Consider the following 24,153-nt stretch of genomic DNA (forward strand, 5'->3'; position numbering starts at 1 on the left):
AAACCTTTTAACTCCGGCGCCACATTACTCAGAACAATAAATGTTGGTGATGAATTTTACCTCCCAGATCCTCTGCAGGATGTAGGAGGCGAAGGAGGGCATCCCCGGCGGTCCGCCCGCAAACTCCATCAGCATCGTCAGCAGCTTGAAGAACGGATTGGCAGCCTGACGGAGCGGAAATATAAACCGTTAGTGAAGCAAACGTCGAGCTACAAACTTCATATTTTCGCATTTTCAATCATCTGGTGCAGCTGCTCGTCGCTGCACAGTTCAGATACAAAATACAAAGAACAAAGAACAGCGACCAACAATCATTTTCTATAAAGAGTCTTAAAAATGCTCGTCACAATGCTTCTGTCCTCGTCTCTGCACCTGTCTAACACTTTGGTGAAATAAAAAGTGTCCTCACCTCAGGAGTCAGCTTGGCGATGGAGGTGAAGAGCATCGACACGATCTGTCAGCAGGAGAATCACAGTTCAGGATTAGAAAACATCTGTTTGTACTGTGAGCTGCAAATACTGATGTCTGTCTCCAAAAATCAAAAAGTGAGCGCAGCAGAATGTTTCCTGACAGTAAAAAAAAAAAAATCAGACATTTAAAGTTGTTTTCCTCCTTTCAAACTTTGCAGGAAGTTCATAGAAATGATCACATCTTAAAAACATTAAATAATTCACTAAAGATGCAGTTTTAAGAATGGATTTTCCTACTTTCCTCGTTATAACACATTATTATTCTCATATATGAGGATCAGTTTGTAACGTTCAGTAGGAACATCAGACCCAGACAGTCAGTTTGGTGTGAATGTGTCGACCGTACATGCTCGGCCAGGCGGTTGTTGTAGCGGCAGAGGCTGAAGATGAGGTTGCAGGTCTGTCTGATGTTGATGCCGTCTCTGATGTGCTGGAAGAGGAAGGGGAAGCCTTTCCCTCCGGTCAGCGCCGCCATGTCGCTCTGGGACAGAGTCAGATGTCTGGAGAGGAGAGAGAGAAAGAAAGAATCGTCTGAATGTTTCAAACTCCGGCGTTAAGGAGGAAAATGTTTGTTCTGTCAGCTCTCGTACCTCTCAGAGCGAGACTGCTCCACCAGCAGAGCGATGAGGGCGATCATCTTCTCCAGAGCTGCAGGACGATACTTCTCCTCCGCCAGAGACAAGATGTCCTCCTCCTCGTCCTCCTCCTCTCCCTCCTCCTCCGACAGCACCTCCACCTGAGGCTGAGGGAGGACACGTCCTTTATTATGAACCCTAAACATCACTGAATGTCTTAAATCTGCCGGGGACTCAATTATCAACTTCTACATGAAAGAAAAACAATAAATACATTTAAAAAAGCAGATCTGAATATAAATATTGTAAATACATGCAGTGAGCTGTGAAACATAAATGAAGTAATCAGTGAGTCGCTCACGTTCTCGGGGCCTTTGGTTCCCATGTAGAAATGCACCATGATGGAAATGGCTTGTAGTGACAACAGGAACTGACTCTGGAGACACAAAACAGAGCGATGACTCGACCACCCAGGACTCCAACTCACTGCTAACACCAGGAGCACTGAAGCTGCAGACGGAGCACGACCGGAGCACAACCAGTAGTTATTTTGTTTAGTTCAGACTCACCTCCTCCTCTCCCATCTTGGCGAACTCGTAGAGGAAGGCGAAGTACTCGGTCAGGTGTTTGCTGTGGGGCTTCACGCCGTGCTCCATGATGGACAGGAGCGTCTTAACGAAGCGAGTGACGCAGGACCGGCTGCCGATGTCTTCGACCGGACCATCCATGTCGTCCGAGCTGAGACACAGAGAGAAGAAGAAGATGATGACGAGATGTTTTCAGAGCTGATTCAAACCGTCGGACCTCTTTGAGTCTGTGGGGCCACAAATCTTTCTCAGAGTCCAGAGAGACGGAACCACTGAGCGACACTCGGCTCCTGTTTGGATCTCTGTCGCCACCCGAGACCACAAACACAACACAGGCTGCTTGTGCTGCGCTGCTCTGACGGCACAATTAACCAGAATCCATTTATCACCGAGTCTGATGAGTTATTCTGGTGGTCAGTACAGAAAATACTCCAAGTTTCTTTACGGAAAATCCTTCAATTTTCAATATTAAGCACAACCAAATGTTTTTATTCCTTTTAATCAACATGACTAACACAACTTCTTCTGTTTCACTTTTACTGTACTGATCTTACTAATTCTACTAGGCAGCTGTTTTGTCATTTAATAATTATAATAAGAATAATCTTTAATAATCCAGCACCTTTTTTAACAAGGTGCTTGTAAGAGTAAAATAAAATACAGAACCTGAATTATTGAATTATTACTAACAATTATTAAAACAACATGATGCTCGACACCAAAACAAGAGACAACGTTCTGATGAAACTTTAAAACCTTCCTTCTTTACACATCAGTTTAACTTTTACTCTGAACCTAAATTTAATTCTGTTGCACAAAAACTTAAAACAGCTATTGAGCAGCTGGTGTGTTTTGATATTTTCAGGAGGAAAAACAAACGTGACGGTGAAACATTGAACTTTCAGAGCTGCCAATAATCAGGTGTGACGTACCCGTCCTCCATGCCGGGCTGCAGGTAGAGGTGAGCGTGAACCGGACGCAGCCTCTGGATGACGTGAATACACAACCGCTGGAACATCTGGAAGACATGAGGCAAGATTCACTCATCAATCATACATTTATTCATTACTAAGCCACATTTACATTTAATGTTTTTACCCAAATTTAAGAGATTTTTGGATGAAACATTTTTACTTGAGCATTTCAAGTAAATATAAAAGCTACTCGTGTTGTTTAGTGCAGATGTTGGTTTGATGCGAGTTATGTTGTGGAAGCATGACAATAAAAGGACAGTTTTAGGCTCGTCGGCAGGTTTAAAGATTTCTGATGATGATGAAATTTGTTGCAGAACTGCTCAACTCATTTTAAAGAAACAAAACTTTTCACTATTTAAATAATTTTACAAGCTAATATTCATTGAAAGTGAGAAATGTAAGACTTTTTCAGGGCCTGCAGAGCTCCGTGTGATGAACCACTCACCTGTCTGACGATCTGATTTGGGCACTTTATGAGGATCTGCATCGGCCACCAGTTGTCGTCAGCCATCCGATCCAAAAACCACTGAAACAGAAGAAAAACGTGATTAAAATGACGCTGCGTCCAACAGAAACGGCTCCAACACTGAGGCGAGATGAGAGCTGTGACTGAACCTCGCAGGCAGCCTGGCTGTTGTTGAACTGTTTGGTGAGGAGCTCGATCCACTGCAGCATGGTGGGCTGGAGGTGACAACAGCACATCGGTCAGTTTGTGTCCGACAGTCAACAAACTGAAACTGTCCAACAACAAGGTGAGCGTACGTTACCTTCTCCTTGGAGTGAATGAACGTCTCGAGGACGAATGAGGTGCTGAGCTGCAAAGAGAAGAAAACACAGGAAAGGAATTTAACTTTTGATAAATTCACTTCTGTTTTGTTGAAAGACCACAAATCTTCCTACAGACCGAATTGAGATATTTAGTCCTGAGAAAAACACAAAACACTCAATAAACTCCGACATGAAACAGAGAACAAAGAGCTTGACAAGATTTCTAAATTATCAAATTGCTTTGGATTAATTTGCTGTAATTCTTATAACACAATTTTTAATTTACTGTAAAAAAGCATCATTTTTGGTTTTCATTCATCAAATTAAATTAAAGAACTTTTACCTATAAACTGAACTCTGTTACACACGAGTCCCTCTACAAACATGTTCCCACAATGCAGTTCAGTCTCTGTATTTCAAACAGCAGACGCTGGTGTCAGTGCTTGAAGGCTGTTATTTCTCACCTTAGCGGTCATGAGGGAGACGGCTTTAGGGTCTGGTAGTGTGCTGGGGATGCTGCTGCAGAGCTGCCACATAAAGCTGGGAACACACAACCACAAGATACAAAAGGTGAGTAGAAATGATAAATTCACTGATTCAGTCTGTCAGAGTCACTGCGTCACAGGTTCTGATACCAACCCAAAGTAAGTGTGTTCAAATATGTTTTTGTCCTGGAGAAACTGCATGTTGTCGTGCCAGATCCACTGAAAGAGACGCAGAGATTCAAATGTGAGTTTCAAATATTTAGAGAAAAGTATTTGTGTGATTTGAAGTGAATGGAGCAGAGCGACGGTACCTCCAGCAGGTCAGGAGAGACGTCGAAACTAAAATCCTTCCCGTTCTCCTCCTCCAGCTCCACCCTCTTATAGAAGAGCATGTAGGCACTGTGTGTCTGCGAGTTCAATCAACACGTCATTATCACCTTCTGGACTATTAAACAAACACTGAGTGAGATGATGAGAACAGCAGCCTGGAGATCATCCTCACCTTCTCAAACGAGAAATCCATGAACTTGTCTGTGACGGAGTCGTACGTCTTCGTCTGAAAGATTAAAAAAACTTGTCAGAGAATCCAAAGTGACAGGTGATTTTTTAATATTATTTTTCTTTGACTGCAGCTCGTACCGTCATCTCTCCACCGAAGCACTCGGAGGCCAGCTGGGCCGAGTCGAAGGACTTCACCTCTGCATCGTTGAACAAGTACCTGCCAGAAGTGAAGGTGACGTTGTTGTTACTGTTTGAGGAACGTGAATCTGAGTCGTGACGCTTCAACTTAAAACGTATTATTTCCCCTCCGACGTGCTTCTGCACTCACCACTTGTTGTTCTTGTAGGCGTGCGGGTTGACGATGTCTCTGATGAAACTGTAGTAATGGCCGCCGTCTGCTGTGCCCGTGTGTACTGTGACGCCGATGAGGTCGTACTCGTAGCTCTCCGTGACCTTCGCCTCGCCCTCTTCTCGAAAACCTGCAGCACACGATGAACTCGGCTCAGACTTCCGCTCGTGACGTAAAACAAAACACGAGTGATTCAGGGAACTTTCTGTCTGTTTGTACGAACCCTCTTTGCGCTCTCCTTTGCCCATGAGGAAGTCCTCGGTGTAGGGCGTCATGTCGAGGCGCAGCGGGAAGGAGAAGTGGGTGTTGACCTTCTCCTTCATCATGGTCACCATGTTGAAGGTGTATCTCATGGTGTTGAAACTGAGGATCCGCGGCAGCTTCTTGAAACACGCTCTGCAGGAGTGAGACGGTGTGATGGAGGGAGATTTAACCATCTATCACACAGGATTAAATATTATCTTACAAACTGAATCTAACTCTCTTCTGACCTTTTCTCTGCGCGGACCTTCTTGCCACACTGGGAGCAGGTGTACATGTTGTCGCCCTCTAACGTGTCTTTGATGGTCACCTCGTCCAGAGATTCCTGCACAGAGACAGGAGAAAAAGAAACTTAACAACTCTGTTTTTTGAGTTTGATAAGTGTGAAAAGCCTTTGGTGAATATATAAAATCATTTTCAGAGCTGGTGCTGATGTTTTGTACTCACGTAGATGTTCTTCATATCAGCCACTTGACATCTGACGGTGTAAAACTCCTCGGCAGTCTGACTGACGTGGTCACAGTCCTGCAGGACGATAACAGAAAGTTGAGACTCACGACGAGATCGACTTCATAACTCTATTCAACCTCTGCAGTAAAATAAATACTGTAAGTAATAATATAAATAATAGACTATCGATTACTATCAAGTTCTTAAAAAAGAGACAATGCATTTGACCTCCGACCTTCTGGACATCATAACTGCAAAATTAGTTAAGGCCAATTTTTCTGTTACGGAGGTCACAGTGAACTTTGGCCACCAAAGTCATCAAGTCCTCATGAACGTTCGTTTCTAATTTAAAGACGATCCCTCGAGGTATTCTTGAGATATCAGGTTCACAAGAAGGTGAAGCTAAAAAAAACACGAATCTCCTCAAACTCACCAGAGAGACGACGTTGTTGGTGATGACGCCTCCGAACAGAGTCTTCACTGTGTTTTTCTGTGAGAAAAGACAAATAAGAAACATCAGTTACTTCAACAACTAATAATGCTGTTAAATACGTGAAACAAACTGTCTTCATATTCATTTTTGTCTCATCAACATGTTTTTCTTTCTTCTAAAACTCGACAGGAAAAACGTTGCAGTTTTTTTTAAAATTCCTACAAAGGTTCGCATTCAGAAAGATTCCTAAGATCTTTGATGAACTGTAAAGTAAAACTTGTTCCAGAGACATCGTGTGAAGAGCTGCTGCTGATCAGACTGGAGAGAAGCGCCGTGTGTTTACCAGCTCCTGGGACATCTCCTCGATCTTGGTGATGAGGTCGGTGAAGAACTCGGTCATGTCCTTCTGCTCGCCGGTGTTCAGAGGCTGTTTGTCCATCGTGTAGGTTTTACAGAAGGGCCGAGGGTTGTAGGCTTTCCTCTCGCTCTCCTGAACACGACGACAGAAAGAGGACGACAAGAGCACGTTTAGACGATTTCACAGGTGTTTGTGATGGACGATGTGAGTCTGATTCGACCAAACCACAAAGTAAAAGAGATTAAAACTAATAAAGACAAGAGAGAAACTTTATTTTACATGTTACTTAATGGATGTAAATTCCAAATGCCGTTTTGATGTTAAAGAGGTCACATGATGCTAATTATCAGGTTCATCCTTTCATTCAGGTCCTGGTAGAAAAAGTTCACATACTTTAAATTTCATCTTTGTGTGAGACGTTTATAAGAGCAGCTGGAGGTCTAAATGTTAAACTGACCATCAGATACGTGAACATCTTCTGCAGCTCCAGCAGCGTCGTCTTGTGTTTGATATCTTCAGCATACTGCAAAAACACAAACACACTCCAGATGAGACTCAACACTTTGACTGTTGTTTCCCTGATGCGCTCTGCCCTCAGTGCGTCCTGCAGGTTCTGACCTTGGCGGTGAAGACGGCCTGCCGGGCCTCGGGGATCATGTAGAGCTGCTGGATGGTGGAGGCCAGGTAACAGGTCGCTCCCAGGTTAGTCAGACCCACGAAGCGACACTCGGCCCGGACGTCGTCGTGAGGCCAGTAGTCCCACTTATATGGAGCGTGAGAGGCTGGAGGAGGAATCACGGAGGGTTAGTTTGATGTTTGTGTTACTTCAGAAAATATCTCTTGATGTTTTCTGAACTCTGCAGCTTTATGGAACTCTTTTAGCTCCTTATTGTACTTATAAAACATGTTTACTGTTAGTTAGTTTACTGTTGATCTGTCTCAGTCTCTCCAGCATTAATCCCACCGCAGGGACAACGACTCACAGAAACAGACTGGATTCACTTTAGCAAAGCTCAAATTGAGTCAGATCACCGGCAGGACCGACACAGAGTGTAGCGTGCAGAGTTCTCCTGCTTCAGGTGTGCAGAAACATCACAAACACATCCTGTTACATTCTGTCAGTGTTTATATAAAGAGTTAATGTTTTATAAGCTGGTTTAGTGAGTGTTAACATTTTCAATTTAACAGAAATTTTAGCATTCAAGGAGCTTAATCACTTTATATAATTAAGAATACTCCTCGGAGAACGAGACAGAGAACATAGTGTCACAACCTTCCACACTGCAGGCGACTCGTTTGGCTCGACTAGTTGTAATTAATAAAAGTAAATTACTGTTATTCTTCTGTTCTTCCAATAAAATCTCTCTGTCATAAAATAAATATCTACTCACAGAGAAAAGTCTACTTTAGATAACTAGACCCCTGAAAATGTTCACATCTAAAAGGAGTTAAATTGTGTGAAAACAAACATTTGTTTTTGCTGCCGCTACATCTCAGTTCTGTTAAAACTGAGAAAAGGTCTCGTCTGTCTAACAAACCGACCAATCAGAAGTGAAGCATCCGGCGTCCTCACCCTGCATGTGCTGTGACATCACCCAGTTGTGGAGCAGCCGGTAGTTCTCCACCGAGCCCTTCACCGTCTCCACCAGCAGGTCGTAGGCGGCGGCGCGGGCAGCGTGGGATTTGCATTTGGGCTGAGCGCGGTCCGCCAGGCTGGGCAGGAGGAAGAGGAGGTTGTGGACGTCCCGCAGGAACTCCTGACCCTCGCGGGAGAACTTGAAGGGAGGTTTGTGTTTGAGGACGCTGGTGGCGAGGCGCAGGAGTCCGGTGAGCCCGTCGTCCTCGATCGTCCCGTCCTGCTGGTCCAGGATCTCACGGCTGGAGGAGAGAAGGACAGAGGTCATGATGGGCTGGTGTTTAACTCGCAAACACAACAACATGTCCTGCAGTTCGCTAGAAAAAGGTTTCGGAAAAGAAAAGGACCGTCTGACCTCCTGATGCAGTCGGCGAGGTGCCGGGCGAGAGCGTCCAGGTCCAGCAGGGTGGTCTGCATCGAGCCGGCCAGCGACAGAGAGGGAGAGACCTTCTGTGAGTTCAAACAGACCAATACTAGCAACAGTTCAACATCACAACAATGCTACCAACTGTTCAGGACACTGAATCTATCACAGATCAATGTGATCATCTGGGCTGCCGTGTGTGAGGGTCCCACCTGGCTGGCGTCTTTCACGTGGATGTTGTCGATGAGTTTACAGAGCAGCCAGAAGTATTCTTTACAGCCGGTCCGTAACAGAGGCTCCTCTTCGTAGTCCTCCACCTGCAGACACACGTTACCACCAAACTGAGGCATTAATATCAGAACAAACACGTTCTGCTTTCAGTAGGAGAATCAACTGAACCACTGATCTGATCCAGAACCACTGGAGACATTTAAAGGCAGCCTGATGACGTTACAAGGCTAAACACAGAAGTGGTTCCGACCCAGACGGACTTATGAACGATCTGATGGGAGAGCGACGGCTGGCGAACCCGACTCTCTGAGGTTTGAGGTTTCTTGTCTGAGGCTCCGGAGGACAGAAGCCTCACTGGTCAGATCGATCTCCACAGCTGACGTCACAACGTTAGTTAACGCTCAATAAACATGGAAGTTAAAAAACATATTCAGAGTGTCCCAGTCGCTCCTGCATTACTCCCACCTGAGGGAACATGTCTCAGAAACAGACTGCTTTCACTATCGCAAAGCTCAAATTGAGTCAGATCATCGTCCCGGAGGACTTCTGACACAGAGTGTAGCCTGCAGCTGAGTCCTCTTAAACCTGGACTTTGGCTTCAGTGTGTGTGGGACTCACCCTCAGTGGTTTCAGGGCCTGTGCGTCGGGCAGGAACTTGAGCAGCGTGGAGGCGGCGAGCAGCAGGAAGGATCTGTTGATGGACTCTCCTCCCTCCAAACCGGAGAGAGAGAGCTTGTAGAGGCCGTTACACGCCTCGTGTCTCACAGCCGGCTGAGAACAACAACAACAACATGTCAGACACGCTGACACAAACATGAAGTAAACTTCTACAAGTCATTTCTTCTTTGTTCGTTCACAGGTATCTCTACCTGAAACTGCTTGAAACTTTCTCTGTTCTCTTCTTCTGTGGTGTTTAACTCACATGAAGTAGCAGAGAAACATGAGCTCAGACTTCACTTCTTACCACTGTCGACAGACACGGCCGTGACTTTTAGGCCTCAGTAGTAACGATTACGTCATCGTTGATTTTCTTCTGAATTAATCGATAATCGATCGTTCTACGATCCAAGAAATGCCCGAAATGTCGCGCTCAATAAAATGTCTCATTTTCAGAAGATCGACACTTTAAAAATGTATTATTTTTGCAACAAGTTATCAATCAATCGATTCATTTTCAACTATCAAATGTATTTCCAACCATTCTGCTAATATATTAATCGAAAAAAAAAAGTCTAAAGTCTGATTCCAGCTTCTAAAATAAGAAATGTTTCTGTTCCCTCTGTGATAATAAACTGAATATGTTTGAGTTGTGAACAGAACAAAACATCTGAGGACGAAACACTGATCAACATTTTTCATATTTTCTTTTTTCATAATAACAAACAACTAATCGGTTAATCAAGAAGATAATCAACAGATGAAACAGTTGTTAGTTGCAGCCCTGGATCTCGTATCTCGTCTGGTCTTCATGAATCCACAACCTGCAGCTGGTTAGCTTAGCTCAGCAGCTAGCCTGGCTCTGCCCAAAGCTGACTCACCTAACAGCCCCTCTGCAGCTCACCAACACATTCAATCTTATTTTTATTAACAAGATTCAATCACAACAAGGATAGAAAATGTAGACTGAACTAAACTAATGTTCAGTGGGGAGCTTTAGAGCTGCTGGTTGTAGGTTCCTGTGAGGGACGTGTGGACGGGCTCACCTCCGGTACCAGCAGGGTGAGCTTCTTCAGCCAGTCATGAAGGTGGTCGCTGTCGGCCAGACTGGACTTGACTGTGGACGAGCAGTGAGCCCAGCTCACCAGCAGCCACATGGAGTAGTGAGTCACTGCAGAGAAACACAAACAGTTGAGACTGTCTTCTTTCTCTGTATCAGGTCTATTTGTGCTTGTGTCAGGGTCATATTGTGATTTTTAGCAACTATTTTTGTGTGTAAATATAAAATAAACAATGACAAATGTTAACAAGAATCATTTCGAAGTTCTTACCTTCGTGGCGAGACCTGTGGTCAGACTGCGCCTTCAGAACTCTGTTCAACAAAAGACAACATGTAAATCATACTCGATATATTTCAAACACCAGACGAAGATGCTCTGTACTCTGGATGTTATCACCTGTGTGCGAGGTTGTCGTAGGTGTAGGCCACGTTGATCAAACGCTGGATGAGGTTTGTCCCCTGAACGAGGCTGAGGAACACCTACAAACACACAAACAAACACACAAACATCAGATAAAGAAGAACCAGGCGGTGGATGATCACCACTTCAACCGTCAGCTGGAGGAACGTTTACCTCAGTCAGCCGGGGGATGTGCAGGCCTTTCCCATGCTCCACGGTGGACTTGCGAGATTTGCCCGGCCAGGCTCGTTTGCGTTGGCTGTCGGCGAGGCCGGACCAGGAGAAGACGTCGTGGTAGGCCAGGTCCAGGTCTGCAGGGTCCACAGCAAACTGGCAGATCAGCTTCAGCAGGCAGGCCAGGCAGTCGAGCAGCCACTGCAATGAAAACCACTCACATGAAGATCCCATTTAGACACATGCAAATCAAACTACTAAGATTATGAGAACGTGTTTTCATTGAACGGTTCCCTCAAAGAAGATCTGGTCTGTCTCACCACAGTCCAGGACTCCTGGTCTTTGGGCTCCAGGATGCCTGAGTTGAAGATCTCCAGGAGCAGCTGCAGACCTCCGGATGAAACGAACTGCAGGACGGAAAGAAAAACACTGACTCTAGATGTTTCCTCTCACTCACTGTGTTTGTCTGTTGTTGTTTAATTTTCACTTTTACTTCAAAAACAACATATTTAAAAAGGGAGGAAAAGTTAGAAATTGTTTTTTGTTTGAGTTCCTCGCTGTCTAAACAACAGATCAATGTGGTTCTCCTCTCAGACGATGTGCTGCTTCGTACCTTGCAGCTCCAGGTGTTCTTGCTGTTTTCGATCTGATCCTCACTGGAGTCATCAGAGTCTGGATACAGATCGCTGTAGCTGCCCTGGAAACACACACACAAGTCTAAGAAAACAGTCCATGCATGTGTGTACTTCCATCGTTTGAATAATTCATATGTCTAAAATCTTTACAACATCAGCTCGAAGGTTGTTTAAGTCTATAAACCAAAATAATGAACAAATGAGTGTGTTTCCTCACGGTGGACTCTCGGTGGATGCGGCGGTTGGGTTTGCCCAGAGCTTCGATGATCTCCAGAGCGTACAGCAGCTTGTGGGGGCTTTTAATCCTCAGCAGCTCCTTCCAGCACAAACCCTCCCCGTTCTACACACAAACAAACAAACATGACAGAAAAAACACAACAATTTCAATTTGCGATCAAGGTAAAGTTTGATATGGGTCTCTGATGTTGGTGCAATATTTTCTCTTTTTGATTCTGAGGGACCGACACCAGAATTTATCACACTGATCATTGAAGTTGTGTGTGGAGCGTCTGGACTGACCGTGTCGTCTGAGATGTTCTGGAACGCCTGCAGCATCTTGGGACACGTAGGAAGCAGCATCAGCAGCTCCCAAACCCGCCGAGACAGATTCTCTGCATGGAGGTGAAGCTCCTCACAGCGCGCACTCTGCATGGACACACACACACAATCCTTTTATTCCATCCTCTTCATCCTCTTCATCAACTTGCTCCGCATACATGAGCACTTCTAGCACTCAAACCCACCTCAGGGTTGTCGTGGACCTTCTCAGTGTTGGGGCTGGGCGGTTTGAAGCAGGCCAGCATCTCCAGCAGGTCGAACAGCGTGGTGAGGTGTGGCTCCTGGAGGAGCAGCAGCATGGGGATGTGCTCCTTCTGAGGAGGAGGCAGACAGGAGGCCGGCAGCTGGATGCCCTCCCCCTTCCTCTCCCTCCGCGGAGCTCCCAGAGACACAAACACCATCTGGGATCAGACAGACAAACAATGATGATTCATTTGTGCTTTTTTAAACAACAGAGACAAGAAATACACTCTAAAGATATGATCCAGTATCCCAAATGTTCCCACCTGCATGTCTTTGAAGCCCAGCTCATGCAGAGTCTTCTCGTCGTAGTCTGTGGTCAGCTCGTGGCCGGAGGAGATCATCCTGACTGGTCCCATCAATCCACCTGCAGGAGACAAGACAGACTTCACACAGCAGCTCGCAAAGACATCAAACGAAGGATACTTCTGTCAGCTGTTTAGGTGATCTGGAGACGTTTGTAACTACACAATAGCGAGGGGAGGATCTGTAGGAGCCGACCTGGGAAGTCTCCCGCCTGCCGGCCGCTCTGGCCAAACTCCTGCAGCTGAGCCTGCTGGTTCATCTGCTCCTTCTGCAGGTTCTCGTACCAGTGGGTCACCTCAGCTCGCAGGTCGGCTACCTGGTCGCTGGGATACATCTCGATGGTCATCTGTGACACATATAGTAGAATCTAGTTCAGAATCTGATCAAATCTATTCATGAACTTCAGGTTCACCATCAGGTTTTAGTCTCAGAGCTACATATCAGCTGTAATTGTGCTCAGTAATTGTTCCTTAGTGGAAGCTGGTGGTTTGTTGTGTCGAATGTGAAGCTGTCACCTTGTCAGGAAGGCCGGCGGGCTGACAGACGATCCTGAGTGGAAGAGACTGTTTGTCGCTCAGAGCCTTCAGGTGGCTGCTGATGCCCGTCCCCTCGATCTGCCACTGCCGCAGGTGATACGCAAACCTGACAGGGACAGGAAACGTGTCGTTGAGGTGGGTTTCTGTTTCAGTGTGGTCTCTGTTACCATGAATGCTGTAGGAAGTGATTTGTACCTGCGTCGGAAGGCCTCCAGGTGTGTTTTGAGCATGAGCAGCCCCCTCTCGATGCTGGTCAGGCTGGAGTGGGCGTCTTTCTCCAGGTTGGCTGAAGCCATCAGCAGACTCTCCATACACTTCCTGATGAACTCCTGCTCCTTCTCCAGGCCCGTCTTACCAGCTGTCACAACACAAGACAAACTTGTAAATAAAAGTTTATAGCACTCATTATATCCACAGCAATCAATGTAAGTTGTCATTTTGATTATTTACCAGCTGTTCAAATCAACCTCGATTGTATTTTTTGACCATGACAGTTTGATTCTTGCTCATTTAGACGCCAGGAGGCATCACAAAACGTGTCGGTGAGATTGTTTCACTTTAAATAGTAAAAATGTTTTGGTTTGTGAGTGATTGTGTTGATGAAACACCAACTTATGTTGAAATTAAAGCCTATTTACAACCTTGAAAACATCGTCATTACACATGATGGAGGGAAACTAACCGTTGATGTAGTAGGAGTTGATGTACTGGATGGCAGCGCGGCTGATATCAGCAGACTGAGCTCTCAGAGCGATCCCCCACAGCTGGTCCATCCCACACAGCTGGACACACAAACACACAAACGAGTCTGTGAGTTACCCGCCTGTCTGCTCAGATTAAACTAAAGGTAAGATGAGTAAATGCAACATGTCTGCAGCATGTTATAATACTTTACTGAGAAAATAAAAGATGTGTTTTATAAATACTGTTGTGAGCATGAAGGAATAAATTCAAGAGGAGTCTGTTTACCTCACAGCTGGAGGCGTTGTCCAGCGCACTGGTGGCGAGTCGAGCCAAGTTACAGAGGTGCTGAAAGAGATTCAGGCCCGTCATGCTGATGGTCTCTGGCTTCAGCTGAGGCATCTAGAGACACAAACACACACACACACAAAGTTAAATTAACACTGACGTACACAAACAAAGCAACATCATCACAGCTGCTGTTCATGTTCAGTGTGTTTCCACTCCAGCTGACCTTAAAATATCCACTGGAATTAAACCGCTGAACGTATTCTGCTGTAAACTGTCGCACTCTTAAGTTGAGTCATTTTCTCTTTGTCTTGTTGTGATCATGGATTTGTTTGTTTAGGACAAATGTTGTTTTAAGCAGGTGAGTGATTTGTCTCAAGCGTCGCTCACTCAGCTCTCGTTGGTCTTTGGAAAACTTTCAGACATTCAGAAAAAGGATGGATTGAAAATCACCCATCAGAACGAGTTTCTGATTATGTCTGAGGAAAGAAACTGACCTCGCAAGTTGATGACTCATGACTTGATTTACATGTTTTATAACCTTATAGATGCTGTCAGGCTTCACATAGCTTCAATGGTTATTCACTTCCCTGCATTCATGATTCTGACAGTATCCAAGCATCAGTTTCTGATGTCTGACACTCTGTAAACACTCGTTTGTGTTTCCTGGCTGTGTCTCTACCTTCTCCAGGAACAGATGTTTGTAGGTCTCCATGCCCATAGCGTGCTGGTCCTTGCTGCGGACCTGATTGAGGAACCAGTGCAGAGCGTCGTCGTAACACTCGGCGTCCTCGACCAGACAGTGCCACAGGATGTCCACCTGCTCCAGACTCAGTCCTGAGAGACGCAAACACACACAGCAGCTCAGTCTTCATCACTTCAGACTGTGAGAAAAACTCATTTCTCTTCCATTTGTTTTCTTTAATCATCCAGCCACTGTTGGTTTCCAACATGGAGTCTGGACTTCAAAAGGATAATGTTAAGACAGGAAAAACTTCTCAGGTTGAGTTTCAAACTCCGGTTCTGACTGTCTGACTTTTGGTCTCTTGCAGTTTGCTTTATAAAACTTGAATGAACGCCATGGGTGATAAAACCGGGTTAAATCTGGTGAAATACTACAAGAAACGGGTCATATTTTCTCCTCTCACAGAGAGACAGTGGGAGCATTGTTCTCAGTGGGGCAGCTCAGGTTGCATAATGAGGTCTTTTTTAGCGTCATTCCCCAAAGACTCCGAGAGAAAACCAAACACTCATTCAGAGTTCATTTCCAAAATACAGTTCCTGTAGAAAAATACAACAGTGGTTTCAGTTCAGAGCCACAGATGTGATTTAAACTGCTGCTGAATGTTTGTCAAAAAGCAGCCGATGCTTCGTTTGTGTCACTACAGCGTGAAACTTGAAAATGTGTCGAGAGCAACAAGAGAAACAAGCTGATTTTTCTTATTATTCACAATAATTAATTTGTTTATTTGATCATTTAGGTCTGCACAATATGATTTAAAAAATCATATTGCAATTATTCCACAGATACTGTGACTTTGATATGATCTATGATTAGTGGGAATGAAAGTTTTGCATCATAATTTTCATTTTCACAGAAAAAGAATACATTTGTTGGGGTCAGTGCCGATTAAACATGTTCATGCTGCAGGATGACGATCGCCAAAACTGTCCAATCAACAAGTTACCTGTCCTCTTGGTTTGTCTGTGAAAAGTCAGTGTAAAACAGAAAACTGGAACAAAACTAAAATGCTGCAATATTCAACTTGTTTCTCTTGGTGTGGAGCAAACAAACTGAACTACAGGTGTGAAAACGTCCTTACTGAAGTGGTCGGGAGATCCCAGAGTGGAGAAGACGCAGGTGAGGAACTGCAGACGGACCTGGACCTCCGCACTGTGGCTGTACCTGCAACCATGAGGTACGTGGGTTCATTCATTCATCATTCATCATTCACAGGGCTGTACAACAGAGTCTCTACAGGCTACTCACAACAAAAAGTTGTACGTTTTTTGTTTTTTTCAGCTCTGAGTCAGTTTTTATCGAAGCAGAAGTGTGTGTGACTGAGCTGCAGGCTGACAGACTCACAGTGCAAACTTGTGCCGGTGTTCATGGACTTCCTGGATGTAGTGCTGCAGGTTGTCGAAGAACAGCTTCATCATGTGCAGCTCCTTCTCAGCCCACCTGACAGAACCAACCAAACACCATCAGAACCACAGTACAAACATGCAAAAGATTCTCCCTCATCGCTACAGTTCAGGAGCCAATTCACATCTCAAGACCAGTGAGGTTTGATTCTAAATAAATGAGAATATAAGATATACTGATTATTAATGTTCCTTACATGGTGATCCAGTGAGTGTCGTAGCTGGAGCCGAACTGCTGGAAAGTGCCAAAAAGTTTGGGTAGCAGACGCAAAGAAACCACAACGGACCTGAAGGAGACGAGAAAATGTGGGTCAAAAACAAGAACAAAAGAAAAGAAGAAATGAAATAAACACTGAAACAAAATATTGTCTCCCTGTTTTATGGACCATAAAAGACGTAATTTGTGTTTTGTTTTTTGTTTTTTTGACTTTCAAACTTCAGACCCAAGAATAATTATCTTCTAAAAAGAGACACTAGAGATATTTTCCAGGTCACTCTTACCTGTGATGGGCCAAGTTGTCGAGGCAACCCTCGATGAATCGCATTCGGATCTGTCGGTCAGTGAACCAACAGACGAGCGAACACAGCAGCTTCTCTGCCTCGTTAATCAGACCCTCAGACAGATGAATCTACAAACACACAGACAAACATTAGTTCACACTGAGAGCTGGTAATTCTGACTTATCTACCTCTGAGCAACAGCTCCTTTTTATTTAGCTTTGGTACATTTGCTTTTCTTTCTAGAAATCTTCTAATAAAAAAAGGTATAATAACCTCTGCTAATCAGAGATGAACAAACAAAGAGCCAAGACACATCACACCGAAATTAAAGGCCGACTGTTGGATCAGTGCGAACATCAGCCGTGTGTACTGTTGTTGTAGGTGTGTTAAACTGTACCTATAAACATGTCTGACATTAGAAAAACAGCTGGAGGGTTTGAAGTCATACCGCGTCCTCGTCCTGAACCAGGTCCCACAGCAGAGTGTTGCCCTTCTTACAAACGTTGTCCAGGTTGATGTCAGTCACAGCGTGGCTGCTGGAGTACTGGTGCTTATGGACGGCCGGACCTGCAGAGAAACTCACATCATTAGCAGGTTTCCATTGCTGATTTAACACAACAACAAAAAAATAAGTCGTATGGGTCAAAATAATCAGATTATTCTGGTCTTTTAAAGGTCCTGGGTGTGGCTCACCTTGGACCAGGTGCTCATGGTAGATGGAGGCCAGGTTGGGGAGGTGCTGCTGGAGGTGGGAGCTGAGCTCAGCGTGGGAGTTGATCTGGACCAGCTCCTCCTCACAGCCCGACTCCTCACCGTCAAAGTCGGCCATGTTCTTCTCCGACTTGGCGCTGACCTGGGAGCTGCTGCAGCTCACGTCGTCAGCACTCAGCATGTCCTCCACCATCGGCCTGAGAGAGGGAGGAGGGTTTCATCAAGATCCATTAAAGATCAATCAGACAGCTGCGTATAACATTTCAAGTAACTGTGCAGTCCTAATGTGCAGTGAGGGTAAAATGTATTACTGTTTCAACAGTGAGTGCCACAGCCTGAGCAGATTCAGGGACAAAGCTGCAGATCGTCGCCTTACCCGTCATGATGATGGTGGTGATGATGGTGGTGGTGGTGGTGCTGGGGGCCAATGAAACGCCGGCAGTTGAAGAGCTCACTGCCCATGGCTTCTCCCAGGAAGTCCCCAGGCCGCGGCAGGCACGGAGGCTCCTGAGGCCCCTGGACCATCTGTGAAGGGCCGATGTCTGACGGCTGCTGCTGGGGCTCCGTCCCATCAGGCCGAGCAGACGACGAGGCAGAACAGGCATCTAACATCCTCATCCGGCCCTCCAACGACGTTGATGCAGCTGTAACCATGACAGCAGAAGTCTCTGGGTTGAAGGGGAGAACCTTGGACTTGGCTCCACCCCCTGTGCCACTAGGCCCCGCCCCCTGGTTCGGCCCCTCACCGAGCGCCTCCCCAGCCTTCCTCTTCCTCGACTCCGTCTGCTCCCTGGGCTCCTTCTGCTGCCCGCCTTCAGCAGCCGACCTGTTCCCCTCGTCTTCATCCTCTTCATCGTCATCATCGTCCTCCTCATCATCTTCCTCCTCATCGTCCTCCTCCTCCTCCTTTAAGGCTTCGCTGTCCGCCATGTCGTCAGAGTGCATCTCGCTGCCGGGGCTGCCGGCTGATTGGCTGGCTCTGCTGGAGGCGGCCTCGTTGCTGGAGGCCTCGCTGCGGCCGCTGCTGCTGCCCGGCCCGCTGCTGCCTTCCTCCACGCTGTTGGCCGTCTCATCAGAGCTGCCCTGCATCGACTCCTGAGGAGCGACAGAGACACAACAAACAAAAAGAGTATTTTAATCCCTTCAGTGCAGCAGCCAGTCAGAAGTGAGAGCACAGGTTAAACTCTGATCAGTTAAAAATGTCTCATGGCACAAATACAGAGCGCACAACATGCTTCATGTTTTTTTTATTTCATTTTAAACCCAGCTACTTCAGAACGCTGCAACTCTGTTCAACTGTGAAGCTCCCGGGCGCCGTTTAGCTCAGTTGGTAGAGCAGCGTCCCCTGTACAGCAGCTCAGTCCTCGCTGCAGTGGACCCAGGCCCGACCCGGCCCGGGGACCATGTGCTGCGTGTCACCCCCCCCCCCCCCCTCACCTGTCACCATCCTCAGCTGAACTATCAATAAAGCCATAACGGCCAAAAAAATACTTAAAACTGTGACGCTCCAGAAATGTCATGTGGACTACGACACTTCACCTGGATCAGGAGGAGGAGAAGATGACTTTATATCCTCAGGAGGAGGAGAAGATGACTTTATATCCTCAGGAGGAGGAGAAGATGACTTTATATCCTCAGGAGGAGGAGAGGAGGACTTTATATCCTCAGGAGGAGAGGAGGACTTTATATCATCAGGAGGAGAGGAGGACTGAGGTTTCCTTTAAGACTCAATAGGAAAATACTAAACACCAGGTGCATCATTTTTTTTCTCCACAAGTTCAGCCCGACACGTCTGGTAACTTCAGAAACTTTGCAAACTCATAATCTCAAAGTAACAGCAGCTGCTTTCATGTTTAAAATCATAGATTCCATGTGTCCATCAGGAACTCAGTATCAAAGAGTCTGTGAAGCTTCAGCTGCCGTGTAATGAAATGTAAGCAAAAGAAATCAAAACAGCAGGGAGTCCAGGATCCAAACCAGCTTCACTGAGTGTGTGTGTGTGTGTGTGTGTGTGTGTGTGTGTGTGTGTGTGTGTGTGTGTGTACCTCCGTGTCAGACAGCCTCTGCTGGCTCCTCTTGCTTCCAGTCATCATCTGGTCGTCCATCTCCATGTCGCTGCCTCCGCTGTGTTGAGTGTCGCTGTTGTCGCTGCTGTCTGGACTGGCGGCTGGTGAACCTGAGATCAGAAGAATCAGAACCAGACTGAGAACTTTTCTGTTTCTCCTTTTCCAAAGAATTTGCTCTTGAACAAGTTTGACATTTCCACCAGTTTTGAGTTGAACTATTGTAGTCAGGGATGCAAAACTGCTAACATACAGCTACATTTTGATCCTGCAGGACATTTCTAAATTTAATATTCTTACACTGTTGTTTCACTACGTTTTCTCCATGAATAACTATTTTGCCCTTTGTTAGTCAGAAGCAGAAACATCTGGAATGCATCTCTGACATTCTTGGTTCATCTGTGTTGATCTGCCGAACGTGCATCCGGACTGACCTTTCTTGTTGCCCATGGGGATGTTGGTGTTGAGCAGGGAGGCGAAGGAGCTCTGCTTGGAGAGCTGGGCTTTGGCTGCCAGGGCGTTGTTCCACAGAGCCTTGATCAGCATGGAGGCCAGGTACAACGTCTGAGGAGGGAGGGAGACACACGAGCATGTAATACAACAGTCTGCTGAAGATCATGGTGTGTTTAAGGTGATATAAGGCTGTATGTGTGTGTGTGTGTGTGTGTACCTGCTCGGTGTGGGCGCTGGGGTGCAGGCCTGACACCAGGTTGAGGACGTGGCGAAGAGGCACTGGGTCCAGGTTTTTGATGAGCGAGGGGAAAAGGTCATGGATGTAACGGCTACAGTGTTTCAGCTAAAACACCAAACAGAGAGCAGAGTTCACGATTTCATGAGTTCCTCATTGACTGGCACAGGTTTGATGGCCTGCAGGCAATATTCTTAAATAACAGAATAAAGTTTACAACCCAGATTCCAAAGAGAGACAGAACATTTCAGCTGAATACACTACAAAAGAAAGATATTTAGTGGTCCGTCCCTAAACAGATCGAGGGGTAGAATAAAGCTCAGGTGTAAATCTGTCTCGTCTCACCTGAGCTGCAGCCCAAATACAGTCCACATGCTGCGTGCTGAGTCGGCCCTCTGCAGCCAAGAAGTTCAGGATCACTTGGCACTGTTTAATGATCTGGAAAACACACACACCTTGAAATCAGCAGTGCTTGGAGAAAACAAATCGATCTCCACGCTCCAGTGTTTCACAGTTAAAGTCAAGAAACAGGCAGGTTGGAGAAACTGCATTATAAGATCTCATAACAAAAAGAGAAATGTGTTAGATTTGGTTATAAACAGCACATTTGTTTACAGTCACAGGATCACAGGTCTCACCTCAATGTGCAAATTAGGTCCGAATATGTGCTCCACCACATTGTTGTGGATCAGCCAGTCAGCTAGTTCCTTGGCGATGGACCTGAAGGGTCGAAACAGTGTTTAGAAACATTCAGAGCAGAAAACTTCAGTGTGTCTTCTGGCAGGATGTGTGTGCTGTGACAACCCGACAGGTGTGACCAGAGCTGACAGGAGTGTGTCTTTTCTTTCCTTTTAGTGGTAAAAACCTGTGAATGCACCAGCTAACAGTGTTTCATAAATGACTGACTTGATGGACGAGCTTACGTTTCTGTGTCGGACACCAGCGACTCGTTGTTGCAGACGTCGTTGAAAGTGTGGAGTTGGTTCTGAGGAAACACACAAACGCATGCAGATGTTTCATGCTGAGTGAAGAAGCAGCACATCATTCATCTTTGTACGAGGTTATTTCCCATCAGTGCCATTCCTAAACATTTAAATTAAAAGAAAGCTGCTGACAGACAAACAGGCTCTGGGCTGTAATTACTGCTGTTTCCAGGGAAATATCAGACAGAGCCAAACTTCAAATTGTGTCTGGGGTCTTTATTGGCTTTTATAAACTGAATTAAATAAAGCAGCAGCCGTTGTAAGATGCAGGTGTTTCTTCCACCAGGTCAACAGTCCAGACTGTGATCAAACTCACTCATATTCAAAGGAAATACGCTACGTTTTAACCCCAAAATTGTCGTCTTTGCTGTAGATTTAGATGGTATAATACTCAACAGCATGTTTATTTACTGAGATATCACTACTGCTGTAACTGAGACAATATCATCAATTTCAATTTTACAATATAAGATAATGTCCAGTATCTAAAAAACACACTCTGCACTGGAAACTGAGAAATAAAACCCTGGGAAGACGCATCAAAGATTTCAAAGATTTCAAAGATTTACTACCACGGAGCCAGACGATTGTTTTCTGGTGTGGAATATCATGTTTAAATGTATATACAAATCTATTCTATTCCTTAACTTTTTAAATCATACTGCTTGTTTTTTGCTATTGTTAATGTTTTTTTGTAATATTCTGTCCTTTAGCTGCTGTAGCAAACAAATTTCCCCGTTTATGGGACAGTAATGGAATCCTGATTCTGACAGACTGATTCTGAATGAGCATTAAAGGTCCAGTGTGTAGGATTAAAGGACATCAGGTTGAACACCCTTCACCAAACCCTCCCTCCATTGGACTCCCTCCTTCTGAAAACACAAAAGTCCCTCCTCGAAGCCGTTGTCTGGTTTGTCTGTTCTGGGCTACGACTGTTTAGGTGCGACCGTGACAACCTTCATGTAGATTCTCGGTTAAAAAGCCCCGATCGGCTCGACTCGAGCGGCGGCGTGTCTGCAGTGTGACTCACTGTGATTTGGCTGAGTCCTGCCAGCCTCATGGTGAGCGTGGGGGACATGAAGTATTTGAAGGCGAGGTCCAGGCTCTCCTTGTCGAAGCACAGCGCGCTGTCCAGCGGCTCCTTCACCGTGCTCCACATCAGGTCGGCCATGTTGCGCGCCGCGCTCTGCCGCAGCTCCTGGTCTGACAGCTTACACAGATACCTGCAGACGGCATCGAGGATAAGATGAGCTCAGCTGACAGACAGTTTGACATTCACACACAAATCCTTTGGGAACTGACAGCGTTGATTGATTGATTGATAACTTTAACTTGAATGATTTGTGACATACAATAAGAAAATTGACGTCCAGAACAACGTGAATACCTGCTCTGCTATGTTGTTCTTAAATTTCTTTTTTTTTTGCTCAGTTTCAGCTGAAAAACCACCACCCACTTCTCTCATATGAGTTCTGAGTTTCAGCCACTAGTGATAATCAAAGTTAAATTCACTTTTGTCTGATATCAAAACAACCGAGCGGCAAACTTGAAATTCTCCTTTCCACTCTCACATTTCACATTTCTGTCGATGCACCGAACTTTTCCAACACTTGAAAAACTGTGTTAGTACCTCTGAGATTCATTTTTAATCACATCCCTTTCCAGCCCTGCGTAGGCGGACTTTGAGACATCTGATCAACAGCAGAATGCTGCTGACTCATCCAGTCATTACTCTGAGCCGGGATGGTTGGGTTTGTGGTTTTCAGGTCTTCAGGCTTCGGTTGCTGCCGCAGGAGTTTGTGTTTTGCTGATCAAACCGATTTTAAAGGGATTTTTAGGACAAACGACTACAAAGAACTAAACTGACTCTCGCGTCAAAAGAAAACATGTTTGTGTTGTTTCCACACCATCATTTCTCCAGAAGCTTAACTTCATCATGTCGCTGACATCACAGCACAGATGTAATAAGACTGTGTTTTATACTGTTAGCAGTATAAAAACAGGGTTGTGCACTGAATCTGATGTTTGGTATCAAGTGAAACGTTTAACGAGGTAGAACTAACAAGACTAAAGGGCTTTTCACACTGTTTTATGCCTCAGCTTCAGGGTCATCACCTGAAAATCAACTTAACACTGTGATAAAGGGTGCTGATGTGAAACGGGGTGAAAGTAACGCTGAGGTGTGAGCTGGACGGACATTTTGAGTGGAGGGGATGCCTTAATAAATTCATGGAACAACCCTTTAATCATCATTTCGTATTCCAGTCATCGTTTCCTTCGACCATGACGAGTCTCTGCTCGGTGAGACGGCCGAGCATCAGCCCGCCTGCATCATGTGACTGAGCTCTGCCGGCGCTCTGCCTCCTCTGGGGTCATGTGAGGAGAGGTTCACCGGAGGCCTGGCAACTGTTTCCATGGCGACGGGAGCTCTTCCTAGCAACACATGTGTGGCGCTTTGGAGGGGGAGAGAGCACGAATGAGCGAGGCGCGCTGACTGACTGACTGACTGAGAGACGGAGAGAGATGGAGAGAGATGGAGAGGGGAAAAGAGCTCGAGACTGAAACCATCCACGTCTGGATTCGTCACTTCAGATGGCAGAAAACATCTCTGGGGTGACGAACCTCCAGACAGACGCCAACACGTGTTTCCAAAGCATTTAAAGGTGCAACATGTCTACATATTTGATAGTGGAGAACAACACACAGGATTCTAAAGGCTGCCGATGAAGACTGGAGCAGATTTTCTGTTTGTTCTGATTTGAATCAGTCACCAGAAGCTGCGTTTCCTCCAGCCTCATCTGGGCAGCAGAGCTGTCGGATGCTGAGCAGACGGAGGAGAAAAGGTGTTCAACAAAATGGCAGCTACTCAGTCATATACAAACTCCGACGGCCTGCAGCAGAGTGCAGGACGCAGAGTTTAACTGGGAAAATGATCTCCTTATTCATACAGTCACAGAAGATGAATTTAAGAAGTCAATTTATTTTCCTCTCAGGATGGTGACACGGCCCAGGAATAAAAATCACAGTATTTGTATATTGGTTTTAGTGCCAAACACAATATATACACACAAGTATTTTGAAATCT

General features: G+C 45.6%; 1 protein-coding gene across 2 annotated transcripts in view; it reads right to left on the bottom strand.

The window, feature by feature from the left end:
* usp34 (ubiquitin specific peptidase 34) overlaps positions 1 to 24,153 on the bottom strand; it is a 47,865-nt gene that overhangs the window by 6,756 nt on the left and 16,956 nt on the right. Inside the window, exons 7-63 of one of the 2 annotated variants that reach the window (XM_037098731.1) lie at positions 22,099 to 22,291; positions 21,009 to 21,070; positions 20,724 to 20,805; positions 20,431 to 20,523; positions 20,068 to 20,193; positions 19,832 to 19,961; positions 19,380 to 19,510; positions 17,711 to 18,429; positions 17,317 to 17,531; positions 17,072 to 17,190; positions 16,624 to 16,751; positions 16,320 to 16,409; positions 16,064 to 16,159; positions 15,801 to 15,883; positions 14,660 to 14,814; positions 13,978 to 14,091; positions 13,691 to 13,790; positions 13,204 to 13,366; positions 12,988 to 13,114; positions 12,668 to 12,818; positions 12,433 to 12,533; positions 12,112 to 12,327; positions 11,888 to 12,013; positions 11,586 to 11,708; positions 11,347 to 11,430; positions 11,054 to 11,140; positions 10,734 to 10,934; positions 10,557 to 10,639; positions 10,431 to 10,471; positions 10,146 to 10,270; positions 9,061 to 9,213; positions 8,424 to 8,528; positions 8,203 to 8,258; positions 7,785 to 8,089; positions 6,830 to 6,993; positions 6,669 to 6,734; positions 6,197 to 6,343; positions 5,854 to 5,910; positions 5,418 to 5,495; positions 5,201 to 5,295; positions 4,933 to 5,105; positions 4,689 to 4,839; positions 4,499 to 4,577; positions 4,362 to 4,415; positions 4,171 to 4,266; positions 4,014 to 4,078; positions 3,839 to 3,914; positions 3,374 to 3,421; positions 3,222 to 3,287; positions 3,052 to 3,132; positions 2,565 to 2,650; positions 1,615 to 1,783; positions 1,407 to 1,481; positions 1,061 to 1,212; positions 817 to 970; positions 410 to 454; positions 61 to 165 (exon numbers count right to left, since the gene is read on the bottom strand). In XM_037098731.1, coding sequence (XP_036954626.1) covers positions 61 to 165; positions 410 to 454; positions 817 to 970; positions 1,061 to 1,212; positions 1,407 to 1,481; positions 1,615 to 1,783; positions 2,565 to 2,650; positions 3,052 to 3,132; positions 3,222 to 3,287; positions 3,374 to 3,421; positions 3,839 to 3,914; positions 4,014 to 4,078; positions 4,171 to 4,266; positions 4,362 to 4,415; positions 4,499 to 4,577; positions 4,689 to 4,839; positions 4,933 to 5,105; positions 5,201 to 5,295; positions 5,418 to 5,495; positions 5,854 to 5,910; positions 6,197 to 6,343; positions 6,669 to 6,734; positions 6,830 to 6,993; positions 7,785 to 8,089; positions 8,203 to 8,258; positions 8,424 to 8,528; positions 9,061 to 9,213; positions 10,146 to 10,270; positions 10,431 to 10,471; positions 10,557 to 10,639; positions 10,734 to 10,934; positions 11,054 to 11,140; positions 11,347 to 11,430; positions 11,586 to 11,708; positions 11,888 to 12,013; positions 12,112 to 12,327; positions 12,433 to 12,533; positions 12,668 to 12,818; positions 12,988 to 13,114; positions 13,204 to 13,366; positions 13,691 to 13,790; positions 13,978 to 14,091; positions 14,660 to 14,814; positions 15,801 to 15,883; positions 16,064 to 16,159; positions 16,320 to 16,409; positions 16,624 to 16,751; positions 17,072 to 17,190; positions 17,317 to 17,531; positions 17,711 to 18,429; positions 19,380 to 19,510; positions 19,832 to 19,961; positions 20,068 to 20,193; positions 20,431 to 20,523; positions 20,724 to 20,805; positions 21,009 to 21,070; positions 22,099 to 22,291 — 7,165 coding nt within the window. Of the gene's footprint in view, positions 1 to 60; positions 166 to 409; positions 455 to 816; positions 971 to 1,060; positions 1,213 to 1,406; positions 1,482 to 1,614; positions 1,784 to 2,564; positions 2,651 to 3,051; positions 3,133 to 3,221; positions 3,288 to 3,373; positions 3,422 to 3,838; positions 3,915 to 4,013; positions 4,079 to 4,170; positions 4,267 to 4,361; positions 4,416 to 4,498; positions 4,578 to 4,688; positions 4,840 to 4,932; positions 5,106 to 5,200; positions 5,296 to 5,417; positions 5,496 to 5,853; positions 5,911 to 6,196; positions 6,344 to 6,668; positions 6,735 to 6,829; positions 6,994 to 7,784; positions 8,090 to 8,202; positions 8,298 to 8,423; positions 8,529 to 9,060; positions 9,214 to 10,145; positions 10,271 to 10,430; positions 10,472 to 10,556; positions 10,640 to 10,733; positions 10,935 to 11,053; positions 11,141 to 11,346; positions 11,431 to 11,585; positions 11,709 to 11,887; positions 12,014 to 12,111; positions 12,328 to 12,432; positions 12,534 to 12,667; positions 12,819 to 12,987; positions 13,115 to 13,203; positions 13,367 to 13,690; positions 13,791 to 13,977; positions 14,092 to 14,659; positions 14,815 to 15,800; positions 15,884 to 16,063; positions 16,160 to 16,319; positions 16,410 to 16,623; positions 16,752 to 17,071; positions 17,191 to 17,316; positions 17,532 to 17,710; positions 18,430 to 19,379; positions 19,511 to 19,831; positions 19,962 to 20,067; positions 20,194 to 20,430; positions 20,524 to 20,723; positions 20,806 to 21,008; positions 21,071 to 22,098; positions 22,292 to 24,153 lie in introns of both variants that reach the window. The other variant, XM_037098721.1, reaches the window with a different exon arrangement.

Source organism: Acanthopagrus latus, chromosome 1, assembly GCF_904848185.1.
Source record: "Acanthopagrus latus isolate v.2019 chromosome 1, fAcaLat1.1, whole genome shotgun sequence".
NCBI lineage: Eukaryota > Metazoa > Chordata > Actinopteri > Spariformes > Sparidae > Acanthopagrus > Acanthopagrus latus.